The sequence below is a fragment of the Alnus glutinosa genome, chromosome 2, assembly GCF_958979055.1.
Source record: "Alnus glutinosa chromosome 2, dhAlnGlut1.1, whole genome shotgun sequence".
Classification (NCBI taxonomy): domain Eukaryota; kingdom Viridiplantae; phylum Streptophyta; class Magnoliopsida; order Fagales; family Betulaceae; genus Alnus; species Alnus glutinosa.
The window spans coordinates 32,749,585-32,775,235 of record NC_084887.1 but is presented as its reverse complement, the minus strand read 5'-3'; the positions used below and the strand labels follow the sequence as shown (position 1 = coordinate 32,775,235).

The following is a 25,651-nucleotide window of genomic DNA, read 5'->3' as shown; positions in this document are numbered from 1 at the left end:
ATTATTTGCACAAATATCTCTCATCCTTATGTAACTAGATGTTGGCTTCTAACTAATAAGTTGCTTGACCAATTTATTAAAGGTTCTTTGTTTAATTAGTTTGCATTAGCTTTCATAACATTTAGGAGTTAGATACTGATGACATGGGTTCATGCACGAAGAGAAAATCATCAAATGGGTAATGATGGATTGACAACTTGTTCGAGAAAGTTCTGTTCTCTGCAATTATATGGCGATCGATCGTCAGGCATTAGTGATCGAGTACGCCAGCTAGATCGATCGTCGGGAATCAAGGATCGATCGTCGTGTGGATCGATAGCCAGAACGTGTAGATTGATCGTTTTCTCGTCAAACTGGTTTCTTTTTTTTTTCTATTGTATTTTAAGATTTAAGGTTTGTTAAACTTATCTAATAAATTTGGAACCGTTGACGTGCCTTAAATGCGAATGAATATTTAATCATATAAGTATTCATATTTTTGAATTTACCACTTATATTATTGTTATTTAGTCTTAAATTCTTATTTAAGACATTATATTCAGGATTTAAAATTTGGGGCTCTACAATTGCTGATTATTTTTTGGAAAATGGCTAAGGTACTACAACTCTTACTATAAAGTCATTTACTATTGATGTGGTAATTCATAACTAGTAAATGATTAAGAGTGTATGGTTGATATATAATACCCCGTATTTTTTAAATATGAATATTTATGAAAATAAATATCCATTAGCTTTATAAACTTCGATTTAATAAAATATGAAATATTATTGGACTCTATAAACTCAATTGTTATTGTATTAATGTTATATTATTAATTGGTATTTATTGTGCTATAGAGATATTATTTGAGATGATAAATAATATTAACAATGAAATAATATTAATCAATTAAATTAACCGGTTTCAAAATGGCCTTAGATTGATATTCTAATCAATTAAATTAAAATAGTAAAAAATTTGAGATTAAAAAAAAATATCTGCCTTAAAAAGCTAATCAGTAAATTTTGAATATTATATCTACGGATTAACTCCAGTTAATCTAATAAGATAAAACTTAACTTGGGTTAAGTGAATATTTTGTTTTAAATCAAGTTAATAAACTTAACTTGCTGAGCAAGTTTAGTAACCTTTTAAATTAGCCCCTCCTTCACGCAGAAACGGGCACCTCAGTTTATTACTGAGCTTCTTTCTCCCTCTCTTCTTGATCTTTTATTCCTTCTTCTTTTATCCTCCTCTTCTTTTTCTTCTTGTTCACTAGAGTAACAGAGAGAGGGAGAGGCAGAGAACAAGAGAGATCAGGGAGAGGAGAGATTGAGTGAGATTGAGAGGCATCACAGAGAGAGATTGAGAGGGAGATCAAAGAGAGAGAGTTGAGAACAGAGAGTGAGATCGAGAGAGATACGGACAGAGAGGGAGAGCCGGAGGCCGATCCTCTATGGATTGACGCCGGCGACTCGAGTTCCGGCCGGTGCTACTGGTGGGTCAACTCCGGTAGAAACCAGGAGCTTGGACCCGTGACCGTGAGACCCATGACCCAGACCGAACCGAGAGAGAGATCCGGTGGCTTCCAGTGGCGATTTCCGGCAATATTTTCCGGTGGGTTCGACGGAAGGACGAATTCCGGTGAGATTCCGGTAAACCTTGTAATTTTTAGGAAGAAATTAATTAATTTATTGTGATTACTACTGATTTAGTTCTAAATTACTTTGGATTGGATTTCTACTGATTTTGTTGGGTGATTTGTGGATTTGGGGTTGTGAGTTAATTGAAGAACTGATTGGGTATTTTGGTGTGCTGTTTGGCTAAACCGTGTGGTGTATCCCTCTGTTTGCTTGTATCCCCGATTTTGGGTTGTGGTTTAGAGAGTTGGCTGTGTTATTGTTCGACCGTGTACTGTGATTTGGAGTGAGGGTTTTGGATTGAGTACCCGTGTTGGTCAAACAGTGTTAAGTGTGTTTAGATTTCAAATTGTGATATTTTGTTGGACGGTTTAGTATGTTGAATGTTCTTTTGATGGCCGAATAGAGTATGAAGCCTATAGATTTTATGGGTTTGTTTTTGTATGAAGATTTTGATGGATTTCTGTTTGAAAATTCTGAGGTTGATGTTATAAGCTTGGTTGGGATTGTTAATGCTAAAAGGTGGGATTAGTAAGCAATTTTGACTTCCTGATTAGTTTATGGAGTTTAAATTATGGAGAGTAATTTGAGAGTTGTTTTGATTATAATTTTGGGGTCTATTTTTGTTGAAGAATTCTCGGTTTTGTGGGTATATAAATCGGTGTTGATATATTAATGGGAAGAAGGGTAATGATATGGTTTAAGAATTTTGGATTACATGATATGTTGTCTCTTTCTTTTCATGACGCTATGTCCTTGTATGTATATATATATATATCAATGATTTTGTTGTAAATCGGTGACTGAGAATTATTATGGTGATAATTTTCTAAATGATCTTGCTGGGAATTTTTATGAAAAACTTTTGGTTAGTGGCTGATTAGGTTGAAATCTCGTTTATGGAAAATTCTGTTGGATTTCAATATATTGAAAATTATTGATCCATTGGTTAATTTGAGAATAAATTCTGAGTTTGCCTGAGAATGTTGGTTTTCTATTTACGATTTATTGTTGGATGATTTTTAGTGCATTGAGTTCCTGTTTAAAGGCTTGATGATTTATCATGTTTTGGACAAATTAATGAGAACTGAGTTCTCTCTTGATGATCGGATGGAGTTTATGTTATAGATAAGGTTCTACTATGTTGCCATAAACTTTAATGAGTTCAACTTAGTATTGGTTTGTTTGGATATGAAGTTTCGGACTAAGGATTAGTTAATTCAAAGGAGTTGTTGTTTTTAGGGAGTTTCTGTGGTTAGGCCAGATGATTTTATATTAAAATTCCTAGAGTACTGATGATTTAATTTAGTCACTAAGTAGTAATGTGGACTTACGAATATTGTTGGGTAGTACAATTTGGAGACCTCTTGTTACGTGTTATGTTTACTTTAATTAGGTTGTAGGCTTCAAATCTCAGAATATTTCTTCAAAGCTTCTTTTTTCAATTTATTTAGGTAAAAGCTCGACCCCGACGCTAATGGTTAGTCTAGGTAAGGGAATACAACCTAAAAGTCCCGGTGAAATTTTAATAAAATTTTTCAAAAGAAAAAATCGGAGATTTTCCTAAAAACTCCTTCATTTCTCTATATTGATTGTCACTTTAAATTTTGTCATGATATTACTCTTATTATCAAATGTGATTGGGAAATCATGTGATTATATGATTATAGCTTTCAAAGTATGAATTGTAAATTAAGATAATGAAATTATGGTTCTCAAAATGTATATGTGCCATATGATGATTTCATGAGATTCTGTATAATTGTATTTGTGCATTATATCGTATATGTTGCATGTGCATATATTACACATAGTTTTACCCCACGGCTACATCGTGTTTTGATCCGGATCCATATGGGTAGCATGGCAACCACACCAAAAGTGTGGGCTATCGGTCAGGAGGGCTCATCTAGAGAAGTTCCTAACCCGTCAGCTCTCCCCTGTAACGACAGGATGAGCGTTTTGGTCCTTCGGGATCGGTCATCGTGGATGTGCCAAAGGTAATGTGCGCCGCTCACGGCTAAATAGCAGAGATGGGCCGGTGGAGGGTAAAAACTTAACGCTGCATAAATGATTCATGCACCATTCATTCTACATTAATCCAATTATATGTCATTTAACTGTTTCTTTACTTGCTAAATTACTTGAACTCTATTTAGAATTTTTGAAAAATATCATACTCTTATTTCTTCTGATTTTCTTACTGAGTTGTTGAATTTACCCCTTTTCCCCCATATCTTTTCAGATGACACAGTAAGGCGGAGTCATTTATTTGTAATGGCGTAGACCTCGCTAAGAGCAATAGATCGTTGTGGACTGACCAAATCTTTATATTGTATAGTATGTCTCTTTTTGGAGTTTATAACTTTGTAAATAATTATTAATAGGCATGAATAATAAAATAAGAAGTTACTATTTATATGTTGTAAAGGCACGCTTTCATTTAAATGTTTTTAGCACTCAAGTTCGCGTTTCTCCTTATATCCCAAAATGGGGGCGTTACATGATAAGTTAGCCACTATAATTATTTCACCAATTATATAGACTTCCCCCATAGTTTGTGATAGGGCTATAAGCACCACCCCCTACGGGTGGAAATCAACCTTATAAATCTGCCACTGTATCTACCCCCATCAAGGGCAAATTTCACATATAACTGCCCCTCAACAGGAGGTGGAGTTCGCTCATATCCACATACGAGTGAACACATAGGTTTTTAGGATTAATGTGTTTTACCCGTTTAAAAAACTATAAAATCAAAACACAACAAAAAATAGATCCATAGCAACAAAATCAAACTCAAAACGTAAAAGAAATATATCTACAACCACAAAATCAAAAAAAAAAAAAAATTAGAATTGAAAAATAGATCCACAACCACAAAATCAAAACAACAACAAAATCAAACATAGAGTTGAAGCCCTTAACGATGTAGAGAGAGGAGAATGAGAAAGCTGTTGAGAGAGAAAGAAAATATGATATTCAAGGAAATACAAAAAAATAGGGGTGTACGTGTTTGATAACCAACACAACAATTCCTCCCCTTATTTTCACTTTTTCAAAAAAAAAAAAAAAAAAAAAAATTAACTTCAAAACATTCTAATTTTTTTTTTTTTTCACTTTTTTTATCACATCAATAATTTTGTATTACTATTCAAATAAAAAAATTCACTACAAAACAAAACATTTTCACTTTTACATATAATTATTTCTACTTTATATTATATCAATCACTTTTTACTACTACTAAAAAAAGAAAAATTATCACAACAATCTTTACCAAACACACTCAAATCTACATGCTATCTATAAGAAGGTGCCAAAATTAATATCCATTTTTAATGGTCTTAAATGCTATTCAATTATTAAGCCCTTCTTGTGTTAGCCATAAGGGTGTAAAGTCGACTGGTTATAACCGGCTGGTAACCAGCAAACCGGTTTTGGAAACCGATTGGAAATAACTAGTAACCGGCTCTATTGTAGCGGTTACTAGTTTTAAAAAATATTTAACTCGGTAACCTGATATATATAAAATAAAATATATATTTAAATGTATTTTTTATTTAAAAAATTAAAATAATAAAATTTTACCGGGCATTTTATTTATTTTATACATAAAATATATATTTAAATGTAGATGTAATTTAGTCTCATGTAAGCTTTTAAAATGAATTTCTAGGTCATTTTTAAACATTGGGTTTTCAAGGAAAAAAAAAATCATAATTTTAGATGAATTATCACTGAGTTTTGAATTTAAACAATAATTTTTATTACCACATTAAATAAATAGTACACTTAAGAGTGCATATAGCATTTAACGTCACCCTTGCTAGCTGTTTGAGATTTCTAACTAGTAAACCGTCATATGTTAGAAATGTATTTAAATTTTTCTTTTTCTTTTTTCTTCTTTTTTTTTTTTTTGGAGACATTAGCAAATTTTTATGTGCACGCGCGTACAACCCAACTCCGTCGCGGAAATATTTGTACAAATTGATTGCAAAATGCTCGCAAAGTTCCCAGCATGACCAATATTGTTCAAAAGCGTTTATGTAGAACAATTCGCATAATTCCAATTTCCAAAGACCTAACTTTCTCACCATTGCTCACGTATTTTCTATCGATCAGATAAGCAGCATATGGTATAGCACGCAGCTGTAGGAGAATCCATCTTCGACACTATGCACCGGCTGGCCCTCTACCTCTCCTTCCTTCATCTCCTCCTCACCCAGCAGGCCGTCACCGAAACCCCGCCACCCTACGCTGCCACCGACTATTTACTCCTTGATTGTGGCTCGTCCTCCAAGTCAACCTCGCTCGATGGCCGTAACTGGGACGGCGATTTCAACTCAAAGTTCTCACCCCCAAATATGCAAACCATATCAATTGCATCTACCCCCTCCCAACACGACGACCCTTCTGCTACCCAAGTCCCCTACATGACTGCACGCATCTTTCACAACAAGTTCACCTACTCCTTCCCCGTCTCGCCTGGCCTAAAGTTCCTCCGTCTCTACTTCCTCCCGGCCACCTACTCCGGACTCGACAAATCCAAGTCCTTCTCCTTCGTCACCGCCAATAACTTCACCCTCTTAAGCAACTTCAGTGCCTTCCTTACCGTCTCTTCGTTAAATCCTCCCGTAGCCTCCTTTATCAAAGAATTCATAATCCCTGTGTTGCACACTCAGTTTCTCAACATAACCTTTATTCCATCAAAAAGCTCTTACGCCTTCATTAATGGTATAGAGATTGTTTCTATGCCAAAGAATCTCTATATGTACAATAGAGATTATGTAATCACCTTGGTAGATTACAACAGTCGTTCCTTCTATTTCGACGACACCACTGCTCTTGAGACTATGTATAGACTAAACGTGGGGGGCAACGATGTCCCGGGCGTAGAGGATACTGGGATGTTCCGGACTTGGAGTCAGGACTCGCAGTATCTGTTTGGCCAGATTGTTGGGCAGACGCCTTACCGGTCTAAAGCCACGATACAGTATACGACGGACACACCAGCCTACACAGCGCCGAAGATTGTGTATCAAACTTCTCGCACAATGAATAACAATACTACGGTTAACTTGAATTCCAACCTCACGTGGATCTTCACTGTTGATGGCGGGTTTAACTATCTTTTTAGGCTTCACTTCTGCGAAACTCAGGAGGAAGTAGTGGAAACGAACCAAAGAGTTTTTTACATATTCATCAATAATCAGACGGCACAGGCACAAACGGATGTGATTGAATGGAGCGGTGGTACCGGAATTCCTGTATACAGAGAGTATGTTGTGTTGGTCCCAAGTGGAAACAAGGGGAAACAAGATTTGTGGCTTGCGCTACACCCTGACTTGGATATGTCACCACGTCCCGCATTCGACAATGCCATCTTGAACGGTGTGGAAATATTTAAGTTGAACCGATCAGACGGTAGTCTTGCTGGGCTCAACCCGGAAATGGAAGGCCCGGAACCCAAAACAAAACAAACGGAGAGGAGAAAGAGGTTGTCGCCGATGATAGCCATTCTCATAGGAGGTGTTGTTGGCGGCCTACCAGCCATTTTTGCTATTTATTTCTTCGTTTACCGGCGAAATACAAGGGTGAAGGACTCAGGTTCTACTACTAGCAAGCCCAGGTCCTCGTGGGTCCCATTCTCCAAGAGATCATGTTCCACAAACACCAACGCTTCATCGCTACCGTCCGATCATTGCCGTCACTTCTTGCTCGCTGATATGAAAGCGGCCACGCGCGATTTTGATGATCATTTGGTCATTGGAGCCGGAGGATTTGGTAACGTCTACAAAGGATACATCGACGGCGGGTTTACTAGAGTTGCCATCAAACGGTTGAACCGGTCTTCGAAGCAGGGGGTCCGCGAGTTCTGGACCGAAATCGAGCTGCTCTCCCAGCTTCGGCACGTTAATCTTGTGCCGTTGATTGGATATTGCGATGACCAAGGTGAGATGATCCTCGTGTATGATTTCATGGCCCGTGGGACCCTCCGGGACCATCTATACAACACGATGAACCCTCCTCTTCCGTGGAAGCGACGCCTGGAAATCTGCTTGGGCGCAGCTCGTGGGTTGCACTATCTCCATTGCAGTGCAAAGCACACGATTATTCACCGTGACGTAAAGTCAACAAACGTGCTGTTGGACGAGAAATGGGTGGCCAAGATTTCGGATTTCGGACTGTCCAGAAAGGGTCCCATTAGTATGTTCCAGACCCACGTAAGCACCGTGGTGAAGGGTAGTTTCGGGTACGTAGACCCAGAATACTTCCGAAGGCAACAACTAACGGTGAAGTCTGACGTGTATTCATTTGGCGTGGTGTTATTTGAGGTCCTATGTGCTAGGCCAGCTTTGGTTCCGGGTCTACCAAAGGAGCAAGTGAGCCTGGCTGAGTGGGGCCGGAGATGCTACCAGTGTGGGAACCTAGGTGACATCGTGGACCCACATTTGAGGGCGGAGATTGCACCCGAGTGTTTGAACAAGTTTGGGGAGATTGCGGAAAGTTGCTTGCGTGGTCAAGGAATCGAACGGCCAGAAATGAGCGATGTGGTGTGGGGCCTTGAGTTCGCATTGCAGCTTCAAGTTGCTGCCGACAGGAAGATCAACGGTATATATGAGGAGGTGAATGGGAGCCAAATTAAAGTTGATGCAGGTGGGGCTGGGCCGAGCTCGTATAATTCGGGTGGAGAGGTATCTACCGCTGATGAGGATGACCTGTTCTCTAGTTCGGGTGCGCTTGTGTCTCACAATGTGTCCTCACAATATAGCCATGAAAATTGAGAAATAGGGGTAGCTTGTTTGAGAAAATTGTAATTAAAACAAGAAGGAAGGTCGATATAGTGACGTAGGATACTCTGTAGTTTCTGGGCACTGCTTCCCAATCAAAGCCAAGTTTATTTATTTTTATTTTTTTTAAGTAATCAAAGCCAAGTTGTAAATGCAATACACAACTCAAGTGAACCTTGTACTCTACTTTCCTAATTACTATATATATAGTGATGTAAGAAACTTCGGCCATGTCTTTTTAATGCCCCCTCTTTTTTTTTTCTTTTTTTAAATTTTCAAATTTTAAAGACATCAACAAACAATTCAAAATATAAATCATTTTTCTAAACATAAATATAATTTTTATTTTTATATTACATTATAACGCTTTGTCAAACTAAAAACAGAAAACATCCCCTAAAACACATTAAATATCATTCCATTATAAAAAATAATCCCCCCCACCCCTTTAATTTCTCTTCACCCAGCCAATTCACATTTATTTAAATGTTGTTAGAGAATATATTCTTCATATACTTGTGATTGTATATGGTAGGAGAATATATGAGATTGCACGGTTTAATTGTAATTGATTATAATTAAATCAGAATTGAATATATTTAATTCTGATTTGATGGGATCATTTGTATTGTAATGTCATCAAGAGAAATATGAGGCAGCATTTTAAACTTTATTATGTGAACATAAGTTATAAACTGAACCACATAAAATTTCTTATCTCTATTTTATTTTATTTTATTTCTGTTTTTATTTTTACTTCATTATTGTCTTCTTCCCGATACATTACAGAGCAATTGCAAATAATAGTACCACTCTTTCTAACGTCAATGGTTGAAAAGGAAAGAAGAATGCTCCAATAAACCCATCTTCCCAATGAATGAAGAGAGACTTCCATTAATTCTTAGCAGTAGTCCACACTCCAGAGGTCTATTGTTTACCAATGTATTAGGTTGGTCAATGGTCATGATATATAGTAAGCATGTATTTCTGGATTAATAACGTAAATGAGCCTTTTATCACTTTGGGATTTGAGACCTATGATTTTTTGAATCCAGAGATTCTTCCAAATGTCAAGGGCCCACCCGTCATTTCCATGAAAAACTATAATCCCACTAGCTAGGAAATGAGTGCTCTGAACGTGAATCATGGGAATCAAGAAGACAAAACGTGAACCAATTATCATTTTAATTTTCTTATCCACCACAATCCATTTGGTTTTCATATATTGATCGAGTCAGATAGCAAAAAATCGTATTAGATTTTTTTTTTTTTTTTTAAATTCAACATTGTAAAATAAAAATATAATATATATAACATTATTTTTAAAAAATTATAAAATAAATAAGGAGATGGAATTTTTGTCGGCTGCAATTTCACAACCGGTTTAAAATTCCACGAGATAATCCACTTCAACTTGGACAGGGAGAGGAGAGGATCCAATTATCCAAATGCCTCTTCAACTTGAGGTAGGTCGGAATTCCAAACAAGTGGGGCCGGGGCATCAGCGGATGGGCCACCTTACACATGGAATGGGGCAGATACGTTTCCACTTGATTTCGGAATTATGGAGGCAGATCTCTCATAATATCTCTAAAACCCAATAATTGAAGTAAGCGATTGGAAAAACAATAGTGGAAGAATAGACTGACTAGTATTACTAGTAGACTTTTTTGGTCCCTGGGAGGAATAACTTTTTAAAAAGGAAACAAGCCCCCTGTCTTTTTCTTTAACAAAAGTAAACCTCACTTTTCAAAAAAGCATATGGCTGCTTTTGAAAGGATTGCTCAGAAAATTAAAAAATTGCTCACTACAGCAGCTCTTTGATTATCTTTCCTTTCATCTTGTCCCCTCTCTCTCTCTCTCTCTCTCTCTCTCTCTTTCTTTTTCTTTTTTTATGAGCAAATGGTTCAGTAAAATAAAAAAAGAAAAGATTGCATGACAATTAGGCTTTGCCAAGAGTTAAATTAAACGGCATGCATGGCTTTATGATATTAGAAAATCACTCTCAAATGCGCACCAGGCCTTAGCAATAGAAAATTAAAATTGTGACCATTAAGTTGCTAAAAAAAAAAAGAAAAAAAAAAGAGTTTCAAGTTTTAACTACATCGAAGAAGTCACATTTTAAAATAGTTTTAGAGAAAATTATAATTACACTAATCTTGTGAACATAAACATAATTTGATGAATAATGTTACACACATTCACTTTTTCACTCTTAAGTAACTTTTAAAACCACTATTTAATTAAAATCTAATAAAAATTTATATCAAAACTAATAATAATTTTAAAAATTACCTAAAAAAAAAAAGAGTGTAAAGAAGTAAAATTGTGTATATCATTACTCTAATTTTATTGTGGTAGGTAGTAGTTTGTTGAGATCATATACGCTAGCTCCCCCTGTCATCTTTGGACATTCACAATCCCTTTGGTTTATCTCACTGTTGAAAAAGTTTTGAGTCTAGATAATTAATAATTTTTCCTAAACACGAAGCCTTGATTATGACACTATAATTATCCAAAATATGAACCAATACACGGAATAGAAAATCAGACTCATTATTGTAGATATCAAAAGCTCACTTTTATGGACTACTCGCGCGCGTGCAATAGTACTGACAAGTGCCAACACTTATGACCCCCATGAAGGCTGCCATCGCCCATGAGAGTGGGTGGAGGTGGTTGGATAACCCCTTTGAGGTAGCCAACCACCACTCTTCAAGGTGGTGGCTGACCACTTTAAGGGGTTGTCCGGTCACCTATTTATTTAGTTTTACTATTATTTTTTTAAAAAAAGAAGCTTGCGTGGTAAGATTTAGTGATACAGAAAAAAATTAGGCATAAAATTTAAAGATTATTTTTTGAATAAGATCAACCCAAAAATGAAAAGAGTCATAAAAAAATATTTGAAGAGATTAGTTTTAGAATAATATATTTTACTTTTTGTACAAATATTTTGTTTTGTCTCAAAAGTTACAGTTATTTTTGTATTTTTATTTCTTTCTTTTTCTCCAAGTATTTAGTTTGGAAAATACTCAAATTTTGCCTATATAAAGGCAGGTTTGTATTATTTTGGAATTAGGTTTTGAAGTATCAATTAAATTTTAAGTCTTTCAGAGTTTTTCTCTATTTGCTTATTTGGGAAAATTATGAGTTATCTCTTCCCTATTTGTTATTTTCTCTCTTCTTGAATTTCATTTTTTATCTTCAATTCATAGTTTCTACTGCTATCATACGCTATCAAAACAATCTTCGTTCTGCTTAGCGTCAGTTAGTATCAGAGCTGAGCGCCTTCTTGGGGTGAATTTCTTGACTAGCGGTCGTGGTTGGCGTGGACAGGTTCCGAATGAGAAAGTTCCCTACCATGAATGCAATGTACAAGACATAAAGATTGAAGACTTGCAAAAGCAAGTTGTGGAGTTAATACAGCATCTAGCGGCACAAAACATGGAGATGTATCGTGATATTGACGATTGCAATTCAGAATCCAATTTCGAGAACCTGTATCACAATCCTGTTCTGGTTCAAGAACAGCGTGGTCGGGGTGAAGAGTTTGTTGATGAAGAGTTTCAATATGAAGAAGACGTTGAAGATCTTTATTAATGTTTTGTAGATTGGAATTCTCTACCAATTTATGACATCTATCATAATGAAGAGGATTTATTGAAAGATGTAAGTTTTGTGGTTAATGCAATAAAATTTATTGAAGAAAATAATGACTACCATGTGTTTGATGAAAGTCTAAATAATGAGAGATTTCAGTTGAGTAATGAAGAAATTAGTAATGTTGATTTTTTTGGGATTGAAAATTTTCTATCAAATTCTCCTAATAATAGTTTGGTTGTTGGTTTTGGCATGCTGGATGACAATTTTAATTTTTGTGGTCAATAAAGAATTGATAATTCTTTGAAAACTTTTATGGAGCATGAATTGGAGAAAATAAATGAAAGACTTGAGAATATTGATTTATTTCAAGTTGGTGTGAGAAAATCCATATCTATTATTCAAAATCAAGTTGTGATGGGTTGCAACTTGTTTATCTTCTGGTTTCAAGTTATTTTTGGCATGAAGAAATATGGGATGGAATGAATTGATCGAACATCCAAAAGATCGAAGCAAAGATGATTCCAACACGGTGAGACTAATGCAAGAGAAAATCAAGCATAAGATTTGAAGATTATTTATTGAATAAGATTAGCCCGAGAATGGAAAGAATCATACAAAATATTTGAAGATTATTTTTAGAATAATAGATTTCACTTTCTGTACAAATATTTTGTTTTGTCTTAAATGTTAAAGTTATTTTGTATTTTTATTTATTTATTTTTCTCTAATTATCTTGCTTGTAAAGTATTTAAACTTTGCATATATAAAAGCAGGTCTGTATTATTTTGGAATCAAGTTTTGAAGTATCAATTAAATTTGAAGTCTTTTAGAGTTATTTCTCTGTTTACTTATTTGGGGCAATTAGAGGTTATCTCTTCCCTATTTATTATTTTCTTTCTTTCTGAATTCTCTTTTTTATATTCAATTCATAATTTCTGCTACTATCATATGCTATCAGAACAATCTTAGTTCTGCCTGGCGTCATTACTCCTACCCTTAATGATACAATATTGTTCTCTTTTGACTCAATCGAACCAGACTTTCCAGGATGTCACATATCCCGATACTACTCTCGCAGAAGCATGCTTAACTGCAAAGTTCTGATAGGTTCATGGTTATCACGGTTTTAAAACGTGTTGTTTCAAGAATGGTGCGTTTATATATATAAGTACATCTCCATACACAGGCGACGTGGAACATCACAATTACAATTCATTTTAATTGGACGGTCTGGAAATTAAGATTTGCAGACAGCCCTAAAATTGCAGGATACCTTAATTATATGCATACTCACAATTCACACTAAATAAGGCATTCACCTTAATTCCTATTATGTTTTCGTGAACAATTTAAATTACTTTTTGAAGCTCTCCTCACCATTTCCACCGCAAAAAAAAAAATGGTCTTTAGTGACGACAATTGAGTTGTCGTTATCAATCACCTATCAGCGATGACAATTTTTAGTTGTAACTAATGCCACCAAAAATATATATATATATATATCAAGGATGACTAAGTGTAGTTAATTAATACTGACACCGAATTTTTTTTCACGCATCGAAAGCCACGCAAAAGTATTTGTGACAAGATCTTTGCTTGTTTGGCAAAAAAAAAAAAAAAAAAAAAAAAATTAAAGAATAGTGGGTTGTTAATTTTAAAATTTATAAAAAGTGATGATGTGATATAAAATAAAAAGAATTTGTATAAAAAAGTAAAAAAAATTTGTATTGTAGTGAATTTTTTTATTTGAATAGTAATAAAAAATTATTGATATGATATAAAAAATAAAAAAAAGTGTGAATATTTTGATGTTGATTGTTATTGAAAAATGTAAAATATATATATATATATATATATATATATATATATATATATATATATATATATATATATAAACAGTAACCAATCACTATTATGTAATGTTTCGGAGCTTAACAAACAAGCCCACTCCAAGGGCTTATTTGCAATGACAATAGAGTCAATCATCGAAATAGGTAGGGATGCCCCTACAAAAATTTGAAAATAATTTACTACATGTATGGTTTACTCAAAAAATTGGGAAGTTAAGTCTTGGAAAACCTAACATTTATCTTGTTTTGAATATCAAAAGCTCACTTAATTTTATGGTCTACTCAAAAAGTGTGCAATATTCTTAAAAAAGAAAAAACGAAAAAAGTGTGCAATAGTGCCAAGACCGTGGCTATCCCCCAAGCCATCAAGGGTGGTCGATCGGTTAACCCATGAGAGTGGGTGGGGTTCTTGGACAATCCTCTTGGAGTAGCCGACCACAACTTCCCGAAGAAGTGTCCAACCATCCATTTACTTTTCCTTCTTTTTTTCAATTTTTTTTTTTTCAATTTTTTTTTTTTTCTAAAAGGTTACGTGACAAGATTCAAACGTTGGTTTTAAATAAATGGTCTAGATCTTAAGATTTGTAGACACCTTTAAAAGTGGAGGAGACCTCCGTCAGGTATGCTTACTCACAATTCACACTAAATCAGGCGTTCACCTGAATTTCTCCTATGCTCTCCACACCGTTACATATATACTTACATCCGTGCATGCTATAGCTTGTTATGTTAGAATTATATAATTTAAATGATTAAAATCAATGTACCTTAATAATCATTTCTCAAATTAGTTCAAAACATTTGGCATTTTTGCCCCCAAAAAAAATATATATAGATTTTTTTTTTTTTTTTTTTGCCTATTTTTTAGCTGGAGGTGCAAATGTCTATTATTTTCCTATTGGAAACTCGGGCAGCCTTTTTCTCTTTTAATGACTTTTCAACAGAATAGATGGAGGGAAGCATTTTCCACAAAAAGTTGTGGTTATATCATTATATGTCTTGTGCTATTGGCACAAAAAAGTGGTGTGAATCAAATAATTTATGTTTTGATGGGTGGAGATGAGTAGGAAATGAGAGAGAAAAGGGTAGGGGGTTTACTCTAGTCTTGGTCCACGCTTATTCATTTATTTATTTTTCAATTAAAGGGGAGGGGAATTTAGAGGGATTAGAAGGAATTTGGATTCAGAGGCCGGTTCTTTTAAATGGAAAGACAAAATTATATATATATATATAAAAAAAAAAAAAAAAAAAAAAAGAAAAGAAACAGAAAATAAAATAAAAGTGAAATGATAATTGTATCCTTATTTTTAAAAGAATCGACTTCTTTTCGGTTCATTTTCCGGTTCGGATTAGAATGGGTGCAGTACCCCCTCGATCAACAACCCCCGGTTTTCTTTAACCTTCGTGACCTGCTTAGTAACCCCTCCCCTCCCCCTCCCATCCCCATTTTCCTGTCAGTAAAGAAGCCAACCATTTTATTCTATTTCCATTTTAGTCCCAACATTTTAGTCTACTCTTTTTTTTTTTTCTTCATATTGAAAGGTTTGGAGTAAAATGAGAATAGAATAAAATGTTGGCTTCTTTTTGAGACTATTCTTATTTTACCCCAACATTTCAGTCTATTCCCATTGTTTTTTGCTTTTTCATGTTGAAATGTTAGGGTAAAATGGAAATAGACTGAAATGTGGGCTTCTTTTTCAGACTTTTTTTGCTTATCCGTACTGAGCAAACAGAAGGAAAGGAGTAGGAGTGGGGAGGGGAGGAATTTACTAAACAGGGCCTAATTAATAATTTATAGACATGTCCTCATCACCTGTCTCAATGTCTCATAAATAATTTATGATTTATAAAGTGTATGTATAGCTCATCAATCATCATCTGATGCGAATATTATATTAAATAATACGTGGATGAGAATTTTATAATCAATGTATACGAGTATATACATATTTCCACGAATGGTATTGGGTTCTGCACTTACGATGTGTACGTAGCGCCAGAAAAAAGAAAGAACTTTCCAGCTAATGGGGGTTTACCTTTTTATTCCGAAAAAGCATACTTTTGTTGATCATAATGAAGTTTTGCAAGTAAATTACAGAAGAAGAAAAAAACTATCCTTAATTGCAAAAATTCCCGGTGGTGTTAAGTAGGAAGGCCACCATGACAATAACTGGTAGATCAGCAAAGTGATCGAAGATCATAAACTTGGTTTGTCTTCGGTGGATGCAAGAAGAAGAGCTTTTGTTTTTTCTTGTTTAATTTGGTACAAGGATCGAAGAAGAAGAAGGCAGACAGAATGGCCGAGGGCGTTGTGTCGTTTGTTGTGGAAAGGCTTGCGGACCTTATAATTAGAGATGCAATACTTATAGTAGGGGCGAGCGATCAAATCAAGCTGATGCACTCCGAATTAAAGCGCATGCAGTGCTTCTTAGAAGACGCAGATAAAAGGCAAAACGAAGACGAGAGCGTTCAAAATTGGGTTTCTGAGATTCGGGATGCCGCATACGATGCTCAGGATATAATAGAAAGTTTCGCCCTTGAAATTCTGTCCAAGAACAGAGAAAATCTGCTCAAGAGGTACGCTTCTTTTCTCAGCGACACCATCAAACTTCACAAAGTGGCGTACGAGATTGAGGCCATTAAAGCTAGAATCTCCGACCTCTCCAGAAGCTTACAGACTTATGGTGTGAATTCTGCAAGAGAAGAAGGCTCCACTTCAGCGTCGATCCTGCATAGGCAAAGGCAAAGGCAATTGAGATGGTCTTATTCCCATAATCTTGAAGAGTACATCGTGGGGTTGGACGAAAACATAAGAGAAGTAGTTGCACAGCTCGTGAGTGAGAAAAATGGCTGTCAATCTGTGTCTATTTGCGGGATGGGTGGTCTAGGCAAGACCACTCTTGCCAAAAAAGTTTATCATTACAGTGACGTTAGGCGTCATTTTGAAGGCTTTGCTTGGGCTTATGTGTCTCAAGATTGCAAAAGAAGAGATGTTTGGGAAGGAATTTTGCTCAATCTTACCTCTCCGTCCAAAGACGATAGGGATCAGGTTTTGAAAATGAGAGAGGATGAGCTGGCAAAGAAGCTTAATCAAGTTCTGCAAGACAAAAGATGTTTGGTGATCCTCGACGATATTTGGGACTCCGAGGCATGGGATATACTCTTGCCTGCCTTCCCATCAGGAATGGTGAGCAGCAAAATTCTACTAACAACTCGCAATAGAGAAGTAGCCAAGCATGTAGATCCAGGAGGATTTATACATGAACCGACGTGTTTGAATGAGGAAGATAGTTGGGACTTGTTTCAGAAGAAGGCATTTCCGAGAAAAACTCCAGGTTTTTTCTCGTCCTCCTTTAATTTCTTTCTTTTTTTCAAAGAGGCTCATGCACGCAGAATTATCATAAAAATTCCCATAGAATTTTTTGGATGAAGTGTACGTAGAAGTTGAGGGAAAATAGGAAGACACAGCTTGTGATCGATCGACAACATCAGGACTTTTTTTTTTTTTTTTTTTTTTTTAGATGTTTTAGGGTATTTCTGTAATATTTTTTATTTTAAAAAAAAAATCTTAATTGTTTAATTAAATTAAATGATTTAGATTTTACGATCTCAACATATAACTTAATAAGATCGAGAGTTGTTAAAAAAATTACTATCCTTTAAATGTTGTAAACGTTGAGGTGGAATTTTTTCTTTCATATATAATTTAATTAAAAAGATTCGCTACGGTTTTTAGCAGGGACACTATCAAACAATTATACAGTATATTGGTCCATTTCCAAATAATAACTTGGATATTCAAGTTTATCAATCAATTTCTTGAACTTTTTTTTTTTCCCAAATTTTCAATCAAATCCTTATGTGACCATGTCCTTTCTCCTTTAATTTTTTTTCAATATAAAAAACCTTCTACAATTCTAATTATGTATGAAAGAAGAAATTTTGTAAAAAATAAAAGAAAAGAAAAGGAAAAGTCTGATTGAAAAGGGGAAAAATTGTGACGTCCCACGTATATCGTTTGGGTATGGGAATGAGAATGTGCTTATATACATATTTACATCATTCTTGACATAACACATTTTAAAGCCGTGATGGTCATGAACCTATCAAAATTCCGCGGTTAAGCGTACTTCTGCGATAGTAGTACTGAAATTAGTGGGATAGATGATCTCCTAGGAAGTCTAATTTGGGAGAGCAAAAAATGGACAATATTATTTCGTTGGGGTGGGTCGTTAATTACAACAATCACAAAGCTCCGGTGTTAGTATTAGCCAATGAATAACACAATTAAGTTACTACTGTTCGTAGCCTTCAATTGTTCAACAGACTGAATTGAAAACATTTTTTCAATCCATTTTGGAATAAAACTTTGTCCCTCAAATATTTGTCCTTTTTTTTTTTTTTTTTTTTCATTATTATCGTCGTCACTGCATATATATATTGTTATGATGCAGACTCCAGAATTTGCGAAAGCATGGAGAAGTTAGGGAGGGAAATGGTGGCGAGGTGTGCTGGTTTACCATTGGCTATCAATGTGCTTGGAGGGCTTTTGGCAACCAAAGAAACATTGAGTGAGTGGGACATGGTGCACAGAAATATAAAATCTTACTTAAGGAGAGGCCCCGCCCAAGGACAACCATCAACAGTTCAGGATGTATTGGCTTTGAGTTACCATGAATTGCCTTACCAATTAAAACCCTGTTTCCTCTATCTCAGCCAGTTTCCAGAGGACTACGATATTCCAAAAAAGAAATTGGTTCGACTGTGGGTGGCGGAAGGCTTTGTGTCTCCGAAATACGAGCATATCGACGGCGATGAAGCGCTGGAAGATGTTGCAGAAAGCTACCTGGTTGAGTTGATAAATAGATGCATGGCTCAAGTGGGTGTGGTTGGGGCAAGCGGAAGGATCAAGTCTTGCCGCCTCCATGATCTTATGCGCGACCTATGCTTGTCAAAGGCAAAACAGGAAAATTTCCTCCACATTGTAGGCCATTCGCCTGGAAATGATCAGACAACGGATGCTTTTCCTTCACACAGCGTGACATCAACTGGTAGAATTCGCAGACTTGCCATATTTTCTGACACTTTTGTCCCAGAAAAATACAAAGATCAGCATCCGCAGATCAGGTCCCTCTTATACTTCATTAAAGATAACCATTCCATCGTCTCTGTGTTTAAGTACTTCAGATTGCTTAGAGTTTTGGATCTGGAAGGAAGCAAGATCCCGGATGGGGAGTTACCCGAGAAAATAGGAACATTAACGATTCATTTGAGGTTCTTGAGCTTGAAGAAAACTGGTATACGGGTTTTGCCTTCATCCATAAGCAATTTGATGTGCTTGGAGACCCTGAATCTGGAAACCATTGACGAAATGAGTTGGGAATCGACTGTAGTAATTCCGAACGAGATATGGACGATGGAACAGTTGAGACATCTATATCTTCCCAAGTGGTGTGATTATTCTTCTGATGGTAAGCTTCAACTGACAAGTATGACCAAACTTCAGACACTAGTAAACTTCCCTGCAAACAAATGTGATGTAAGCGATCTTCTCAGTTTGACAAGTCTTAGAAAATTGGTGCTAAATGAGCCAAGACACTTCCAAGAGTTTGGGGAAATCTTCAGACGGCCGACCGACAAATTAAACAGCCTTCGATCCTTGTCCATGAAGACTGAAATGCTTTCATTCCCTGATAAGGTTGTAAACCTGCGGCAAGTAGTGCAAGGTTGTCCTCGTCTCTACAAGCTACACGTGGAAGGGCGGATAGAGAAGCTGCCGGAATACCACCATCCGTACCTCGCCAAGTTAATTCTGTGGGGATCCAGACTTGAGGAAGACCCGATGCCTATACTGGAGAAGCTGCCGAACTTGAGGTTCCTAAACGGATGGGATGCTTTCGTTGGGAAGAAAATGGTTTGCTCTAAAGGAGGTTTTCCTAAACTGAAAACGTTACGCTTACGCGGCTTGCCTAAGTTAGAGGAGTGGACGGTGGAGGCAGGTGCCATGCCCTGTCTTTCCCGTTTGGAGATTTTAGGTTGCAGCAAGCTGAAGTCGGTTCCAGATGGACTAGAGTTTGTCAGTACACTCCAGGAACTGGAGTTACGATGGATGCCAATAGCATTCAAACACAGGCTTGAAAAAAAAGGAGAGGATTTCAGCAAAGTCAAGCACGTCCCTTCCATTGTTTTTCTGAATTAATTGAGCTTGGAATACCAAGTTTGATGATCATCAGGTGAAACGCACTCAAGGTTTGTAAAGACATTTTGTTGACTTGTTAAGTTATTATCTAATCTTACTTTAGTAATATTGTTATTTAGTAGATTGTTATACGATTACCATACAACTTAATGATATAATAGTGAAAACCAATCATTGAATCAATACTTGTAAGAATCAAAATGGCCTTTTTGTTCAATGAAGCTATACTATATATCCATTAGATTATATATATGACAATAATTCTTCTGTCATCGAAGTCCAGAGAGCCAATGTGCCTCATTCTTGTACTTTTAAGTCTATATGATATCAAAGGTAATTCCCTTCTCTGCAGGATCGTTGAATTGATGCTAGCTGTCATGGTCTACATCATTTGGAAGGAAAGAAATTCAAGACATTTTGCTGGAAATGTAGAGATTTGGCTAGCTATTGTTTGTATGGACGTACATTGTTCTGCTTGTTAGGCTTCAGATCAACTGATCACTCTCCTTTGAGGCTAATTATGCCAATAGAAGGTTGGGCAGAGTTCTGATGATGTTTTCCTAATCAACAAATTACCCTGCTTTTATATTTGTCTGTGCTGGTCTAGTGGTGTAAATTGAACTGGTTTTGGCTTCTTTGCGGTTCCCAAGCTGTGCAGGTTTGGGGTATTGGTGATTTGTTGTCTTTCATAGTTGCTGGTTTTGGGGACTAATCTTCCCCTTGTAAATTTTAATTTTGTTTTAATAAATTAGTTATTCATCTAAAAAAAAAAAAAAAAAATCCAAATGATATAGAAACTTCAATTCTCTCATTGTTAGCATCACACTGTATCCAAGGTCGCTAAGGCCTTTGTAGTGCTTGGCTTTCTCTCCGTGATTTATAAAAGTCTGTTTGGAATTGTGTTAAGGAGTTTAAAAAGTACTTTAGTACTTAGAAGGTTGTGCCAAACAAAACACTAATATGTTTGGTAAAAAATTCAAAAACACTTCTTTGACTTTTTTTACTCTGTATATAGAGAGGGCCAAAACACACTTCAAAAGAAAGTTTAAAAATGAAGTTTTTCTTAAAAAATTCTTTTTGGCTTTAAAAGGCTTTATTTCTCAACCCAATTTCAAACATGCTCGCTCTTTTTATTTTTTGGGTCAAATTTCAAACATGCTCTCTTATGATATCCGAACTTAGGTTAATTGTTAACTAGGTAAGTCCAATTAGGTGGGCCTCAGAAGGTCCAGACTCATTAGCCATGCCAATGTAAGCTTAATTAAATATATCATAAAGCCCAATAAGCATAAACAATATTTTTTTTATTTTAAAATGTAATTTTGAATTATATGTTTAGCTTAATGGTTTGTATGGTATGATTTTATAAAAAGGGTATGTGTTTGACTTTTCATATAAGCAAAATTTTATTTTTCACATAATTTTAATTTGTGGAAATTTTCTAAAATAAACCCTAATTACAAAACCCTAGCCGCCTATATGTAGTACTATAGAGTAATGTTAAAAACCGCATTTTTATCTCACAATTATCACACAATATTAACGTGGTAGTTCCAACCAACTCACACTTCCTTTAACAATGATTGATCTAAAGACTGGTTAAGACTGCTACATCATCATTGTATGACAAAAATGTGATATCTAGCATTACTTAGTACTAATGCTGATAACTACATTTTTATCCCACAAATATCCCATAATAAAGTGGTAGTCTCCAACCAACTATTGTAATTTTTTTATTTTTTTTTTAACAATGACAAATTTAGGGATTGATTGAAACTGGTACATCAATATTGTATGTAGTATCTTCTGTGTATATATAACTATGGAATTGCATGTTTCTCTTAAAAAAAAAAAAAAGGGTTGATATAAAAGATAAATCAATCAACTTATTTTCATTATCAATCTAGTTTGCTAAAAATGCCATAAAAAGTAGCAATATAACAATTGAAATTTCTCACTACCCCTCTCTAGGTGATTTCGAGTTTTCAAACACAAATATAGATAGTGTTTAAAGCATCCAATACGAATTGTCGTTTAATTTACACTCTGCCACATGTCGTTTAGGTCATCCTCCAACATAAAACCCAGAACAACACCTCCACAGCAACCCATCTGTTTGTAGAGCTGAAAGTGCTACAATAACAAAACAGTGGCCGCGGCAAACCAAAGATGAGCAGCAGGCACGGCCCGCCCAAGCACCAAAACAGTTTCGCTTGGAAACCCAACGCCGGCGTCAAGATCAACGAAACGGTATTACAAAACAGTCGCTTTTCTCTAGAAAGAAGAAACGGATTTTACTTATTCAATAAGTGCTTTTCAAAAGCAGTAGCTGAAGATAAATAGTTGTAACAGGAAGTTGGGGGAAAGCTCAGGCCGTACTCCGAGATAACGGGGGTGTGCCCTCGCTGTAAAGAACAGATCGATTGGAAACGCCGTTACGGAAAGTACAAGGCCCTCGCCGAGCCTGCCAAATGGTTTTTTTTTTTTTTTTTTCTTTTTCTTTTTAATTTTGTGATTTTCTGTTTCTCAATTTTGTTTAGGACCAATTCAATTTCAATGGCACTTGTTGTTTTTGTTGTTGGATTGAACGTTACAGTCAGCGATGTTCGAAACGCGCCGTTCGTCAGGCGTACCATAATCTCTGTTCCGGTACTTGGTTTCGCTCTTTGAATTCTTTGTGGTTCTGTTTCGTTTCTTTGAAACCGTTTTCCCACGAAACAGCAATGGATTTTGGGTCGAAAGGCATATTTGAGAAACTATTTTCTGTGAAACTAACAAATGTCGTACCTTTTTTCTTATTTGGATGTTGGGTTTATGTTGATTTGGACGTAGGTTGTGCTAAGGAGCAGGGTGTATGCGCAAAGTGTCGTTGCCGTGTAGAACGTATAGTCGGAAGGTTTGTGTTTGAGAAGTTTATTTCTTGAATTTATGTATGAAAATCTTGTTTGAGAGTTTTGGTTTTTTTGTTGTAGAGATTCTTCGGAAGTAGAGGCTGAGCAAAAGTTGCTTGAGGAGGTAACTTTCTTTTCTCTATGTTATAATTTGTATGCGTTTCTGAAAAAGAAGGCTTGGATTTTTGCATTTTGGAAGCTAATTGGTGGGTTTGTGTGATTTTGTTCTAGGCAGTTAGGAATGCTCGAGAAAGGGAGCGAAGGTCTCTGCTACGTGCAGTAAGTTCTTTAAAGCAATGCTTTTCAGCTTTTTTTCATATTTTTGTTGCTTATGAGTATATAAAGATTTTATTTTTCCCATCAGCTCTTTGTTATTAATTTCATGTCTGATATATAGGGTAAGAACAGAAACTTTATCTCAAATTTATGAAGAATCTACCTTTTAGTTATTCATGAAGTCCTTATATCACCAACCTTTTAATAATTAACAATTTTGTAGCTCCTAATTTAGATCATATGCCTTAGTGTTTTCCAAGAGATTGTAATTGTTACCATACTAAAAGCTTAAATTGAACAATGTCTCTTTCTGTATGAAACTTCTAGATTCAAAATTTTCTTTGCAGTTGTGATAATTATATGCTTGTCTTGCTTGTAACCTGTTGAGAAATTAAGTTTGGAATTTTCAACCGTTTTTTTTGTTAACTTACCAATGCCATCCTCTTGCCTGGTACCCAAGATTCACTTCCAGGAGATGGACAGCACATCATACACATCTTTGGGTACTTCACACTAACTCTAATGGAATATAAACAACAAGAGCACATGCATTGCGGTTTGAATTTTATTGAAGGCCTAAAAATGTAAGCAATGAAGTGTGATTTCTACTATAAAAAACAGTGTTCTTCTTAGTTCAATTAGTTGAAGACCGCACCTCATAGAGAGGATATCACTAGTTAGAATCTCCTCTTCCCCTTCCCTTGGAGCCAAGTGTTCTTCTTGCTTTTTAGAGGGAAAACGAAAAACTAGTTGTAAACATTCTTATCATCCAAAACTGAATGGCAGAGTCAAGAATTAATTCGTAAGCCAGAAACCAACTGATTATGTATGGCCCTTCAATATGAATCAGTTATATCTTTCATAGTCAATTACATTACCTGTTATAAGCTCGACTACCAGCAAGTTTTGAATTTTATTGTGCAAATTGCATTATGAATCCCACGTTGATAAGGTGTTTGCCCTTATATAACGTATAGCTCTTCTCTATGCATTTTATTCAGTTTCTATCGGTATCTCAGGTTGTGTAATCTTTCTCGGTAATTGTTCTATTAATGTGTATTTCTAGTTTTTACCAAATTGAGCATGTTTTGATGTGTACAGTTGGTGAACATATTATAGACTAAATCCTTTATCATGTCTTGACACTTAGTTGCAGGGTGAAACTAATCCAATAATAGTGCTTTTTGTACTTTATTGTTCCTTTTCGCCCTTTTTCTTTGGTAACACGCGTTGAATTATTTTTCTTTTATGTTGCACCAGATGAACAAAGATAAATCTAAAAGTTCGGCGAAAACACCAACCAACGAAGAAGGCAAGGCTGGGGAGTTATTTCCCGCTGCATCACTTGAGGAATATGCTGAGCAAACCAGGAATGATGACGGTGATGAGAATGACGATGAGGAGGATGAGGATGAGGACCTAATTTTGAAGCGAGGGATATGAACAGTGTGTCAACAGATGCTTATAGCTTGTGGGATCTCTTCCATGTTCCAACATGTACTACGAAGATACTCATTACATTACATTTCTTTTTTGAAGATGCGCTGATATATCACATTTGCTAGAAATGGAGTCATTTTTTGTTGAGATTAAGAAGAATTGGTGACCTCTATTTTCTGTTTTTGCTCGTTGATCATTCTGTACAGGTGCTCATATATATATATATATATATATATGCGCGCGCGCGACGCTGATCATTCTCTATTGATTGTATTAATTATGGAAATCGAATTCTTAGCTCTTGAAAGACATTTTGAGTGATCCAAAAAAAGAATCCACCAATAGCGCCCTATAATGGATTGAGTTTCATGGTGCCACGACAGCTCAACAAGGGCTTCCGCTTCTCGCTCCTCCTAGAAGACAAGAACTAGAAGCTAGTTGCACATATGACTTGGTTTTATTTCCAAATTAATTTGGTTTTTAGTAGTATAAATTTTAGCGAGAACTTCATTTATAACATTTAATCTTTCGTCACTTTTGAAAAATGTACTCAAACTCAATTTAAGATATTCATCTTTTAATTTTTTTTTTTCAATTTTAACCTTCCGTTAGAATTTTTTTATAAAATTTTGTCAAAATTCTTAAAATACTTTTTTTTTTTTTTTTTTTTAGGAAAAAAATTATAGAATTTAGGTGTTAGTCAGAATTTAACGAAATTTGCAAAAATACTCATGCTTGAATCTTTGAATTTTTTTTGTTAAAAAGATAAAAATGGGTATTTTGAAAATTTTAATAGGATTTAACGAAAAATTATAACTAGGGGTTGAAATTAAAAAAATTTGAATACCCTGAATTGACGTTTTAAAATTTATGTACCTTTTTAAAAGTGATGAAATATCATAGATTATAGGTGGAACTTTCATAAATTTTATTTCTGAATGATGATTGTTGGGAAATGATTGAGTTAAATAC

At 35.4% G+C, this 25,651-nt stretch overlaps 3 protein-coding genes and 1 long non-coding RNA gene across 5 annotated transcripts; all 4 read left to right on the top strand.

Annotated features, from left to right (window-relative positions):
* The first annotated feature begins 1,132 nt into the window (after positions 1 to 1,132).
* LOC133859599 (uncharacterized) lies at positions 1,133 to 4,053 on the top strand. The gene is made up of 2 exons (XR_009898778.1): positions 1,133 to 1,627; positions 3,869 to 4,053. It is a non-coding gene; the product is annotated as an uncharacterized LOC133859599 (long non-coding RNA).
* A 1,597-nt stretch (positions 4,054 to 5,650) lies between these two features.
* Positions 5,651 to 8,652, top strand: LOC133859560 (receptor-like protein kinase FERONIA). Its single transcript, XM_062294992.1, has one exon. It carries the CDS (start codon positions 5,802 to 5,804, stop codon positions 8,409 to 8,411), a length of 2,610 nt encoding a protein of 869 aa, XP_062150976.1. The 5' UTR covers positions 5,651 to 5,801; the 3' UTR covers positions 8,412 to 8,652.
* A 7,218-nt stretch (positions 8,653 to 15,870) lies between these two features.
* Positions 15,871 to 20,880, top strand: LOC133859559 (putative disease resistance protein At1g50180). 2 transcript variants are annotated; one of them, XM_062294991.1, is made up of 3 exons: positions 15,871 to 17,205; positions 18,325 to 20,103; positions 20,422 to 20,880. In XM_062294991.1, exons 1-2 carry the CDS (start codon positions 16,167 to 16,169, stop codon positions 20,067 to 20,069), a joined length of 2,784 nt encoding a protein of 927 aa, XP_062150975.1. In that variant the 5' UTR covers positions 15,871 to 16,166; the 3' UTR covers positions 20,070 to 20,103; positions 20,422 to 20,880. The 2 variants fall into 2 exon arrangements, 1 of the variants encoding a protein (XP_062150975.1); XR_009898772.1 differs by having other exon boundaries at positions 15,872 to 17,205; positions 18,325 to 20,119.
* Positions 20,881 to 22,163: 1,283 nt separating this feature from the next.
* On the top strand, positions 22,164 to 24,856 carry LOC133860833 (uncharacterized). The gene is made up of 7 exons (XM_062296458.1): positions 22,164 to 22,322; positions 22,425 to 22,546; positions 22,669 to 22,721; positions 22,905 to 22,968; positions 23,045 to 23,087; positions 23,195 to 23,242; positions 24,500 to 24,856. Exons 1-7 carry the CDS (start codon positions 22,242 to 22,244, stop codon positions 24,680 to 24,682), a joined length of 594 nt encoding a protein of 197 aa, XP_062152442.1. The 5' UTR covers positions 22,164 to 22,241; the 3' UTR covers positions 24,683 to 24,856.
* Positions 24,857 to 25,651: the final 795 nt, after the last annotated feature.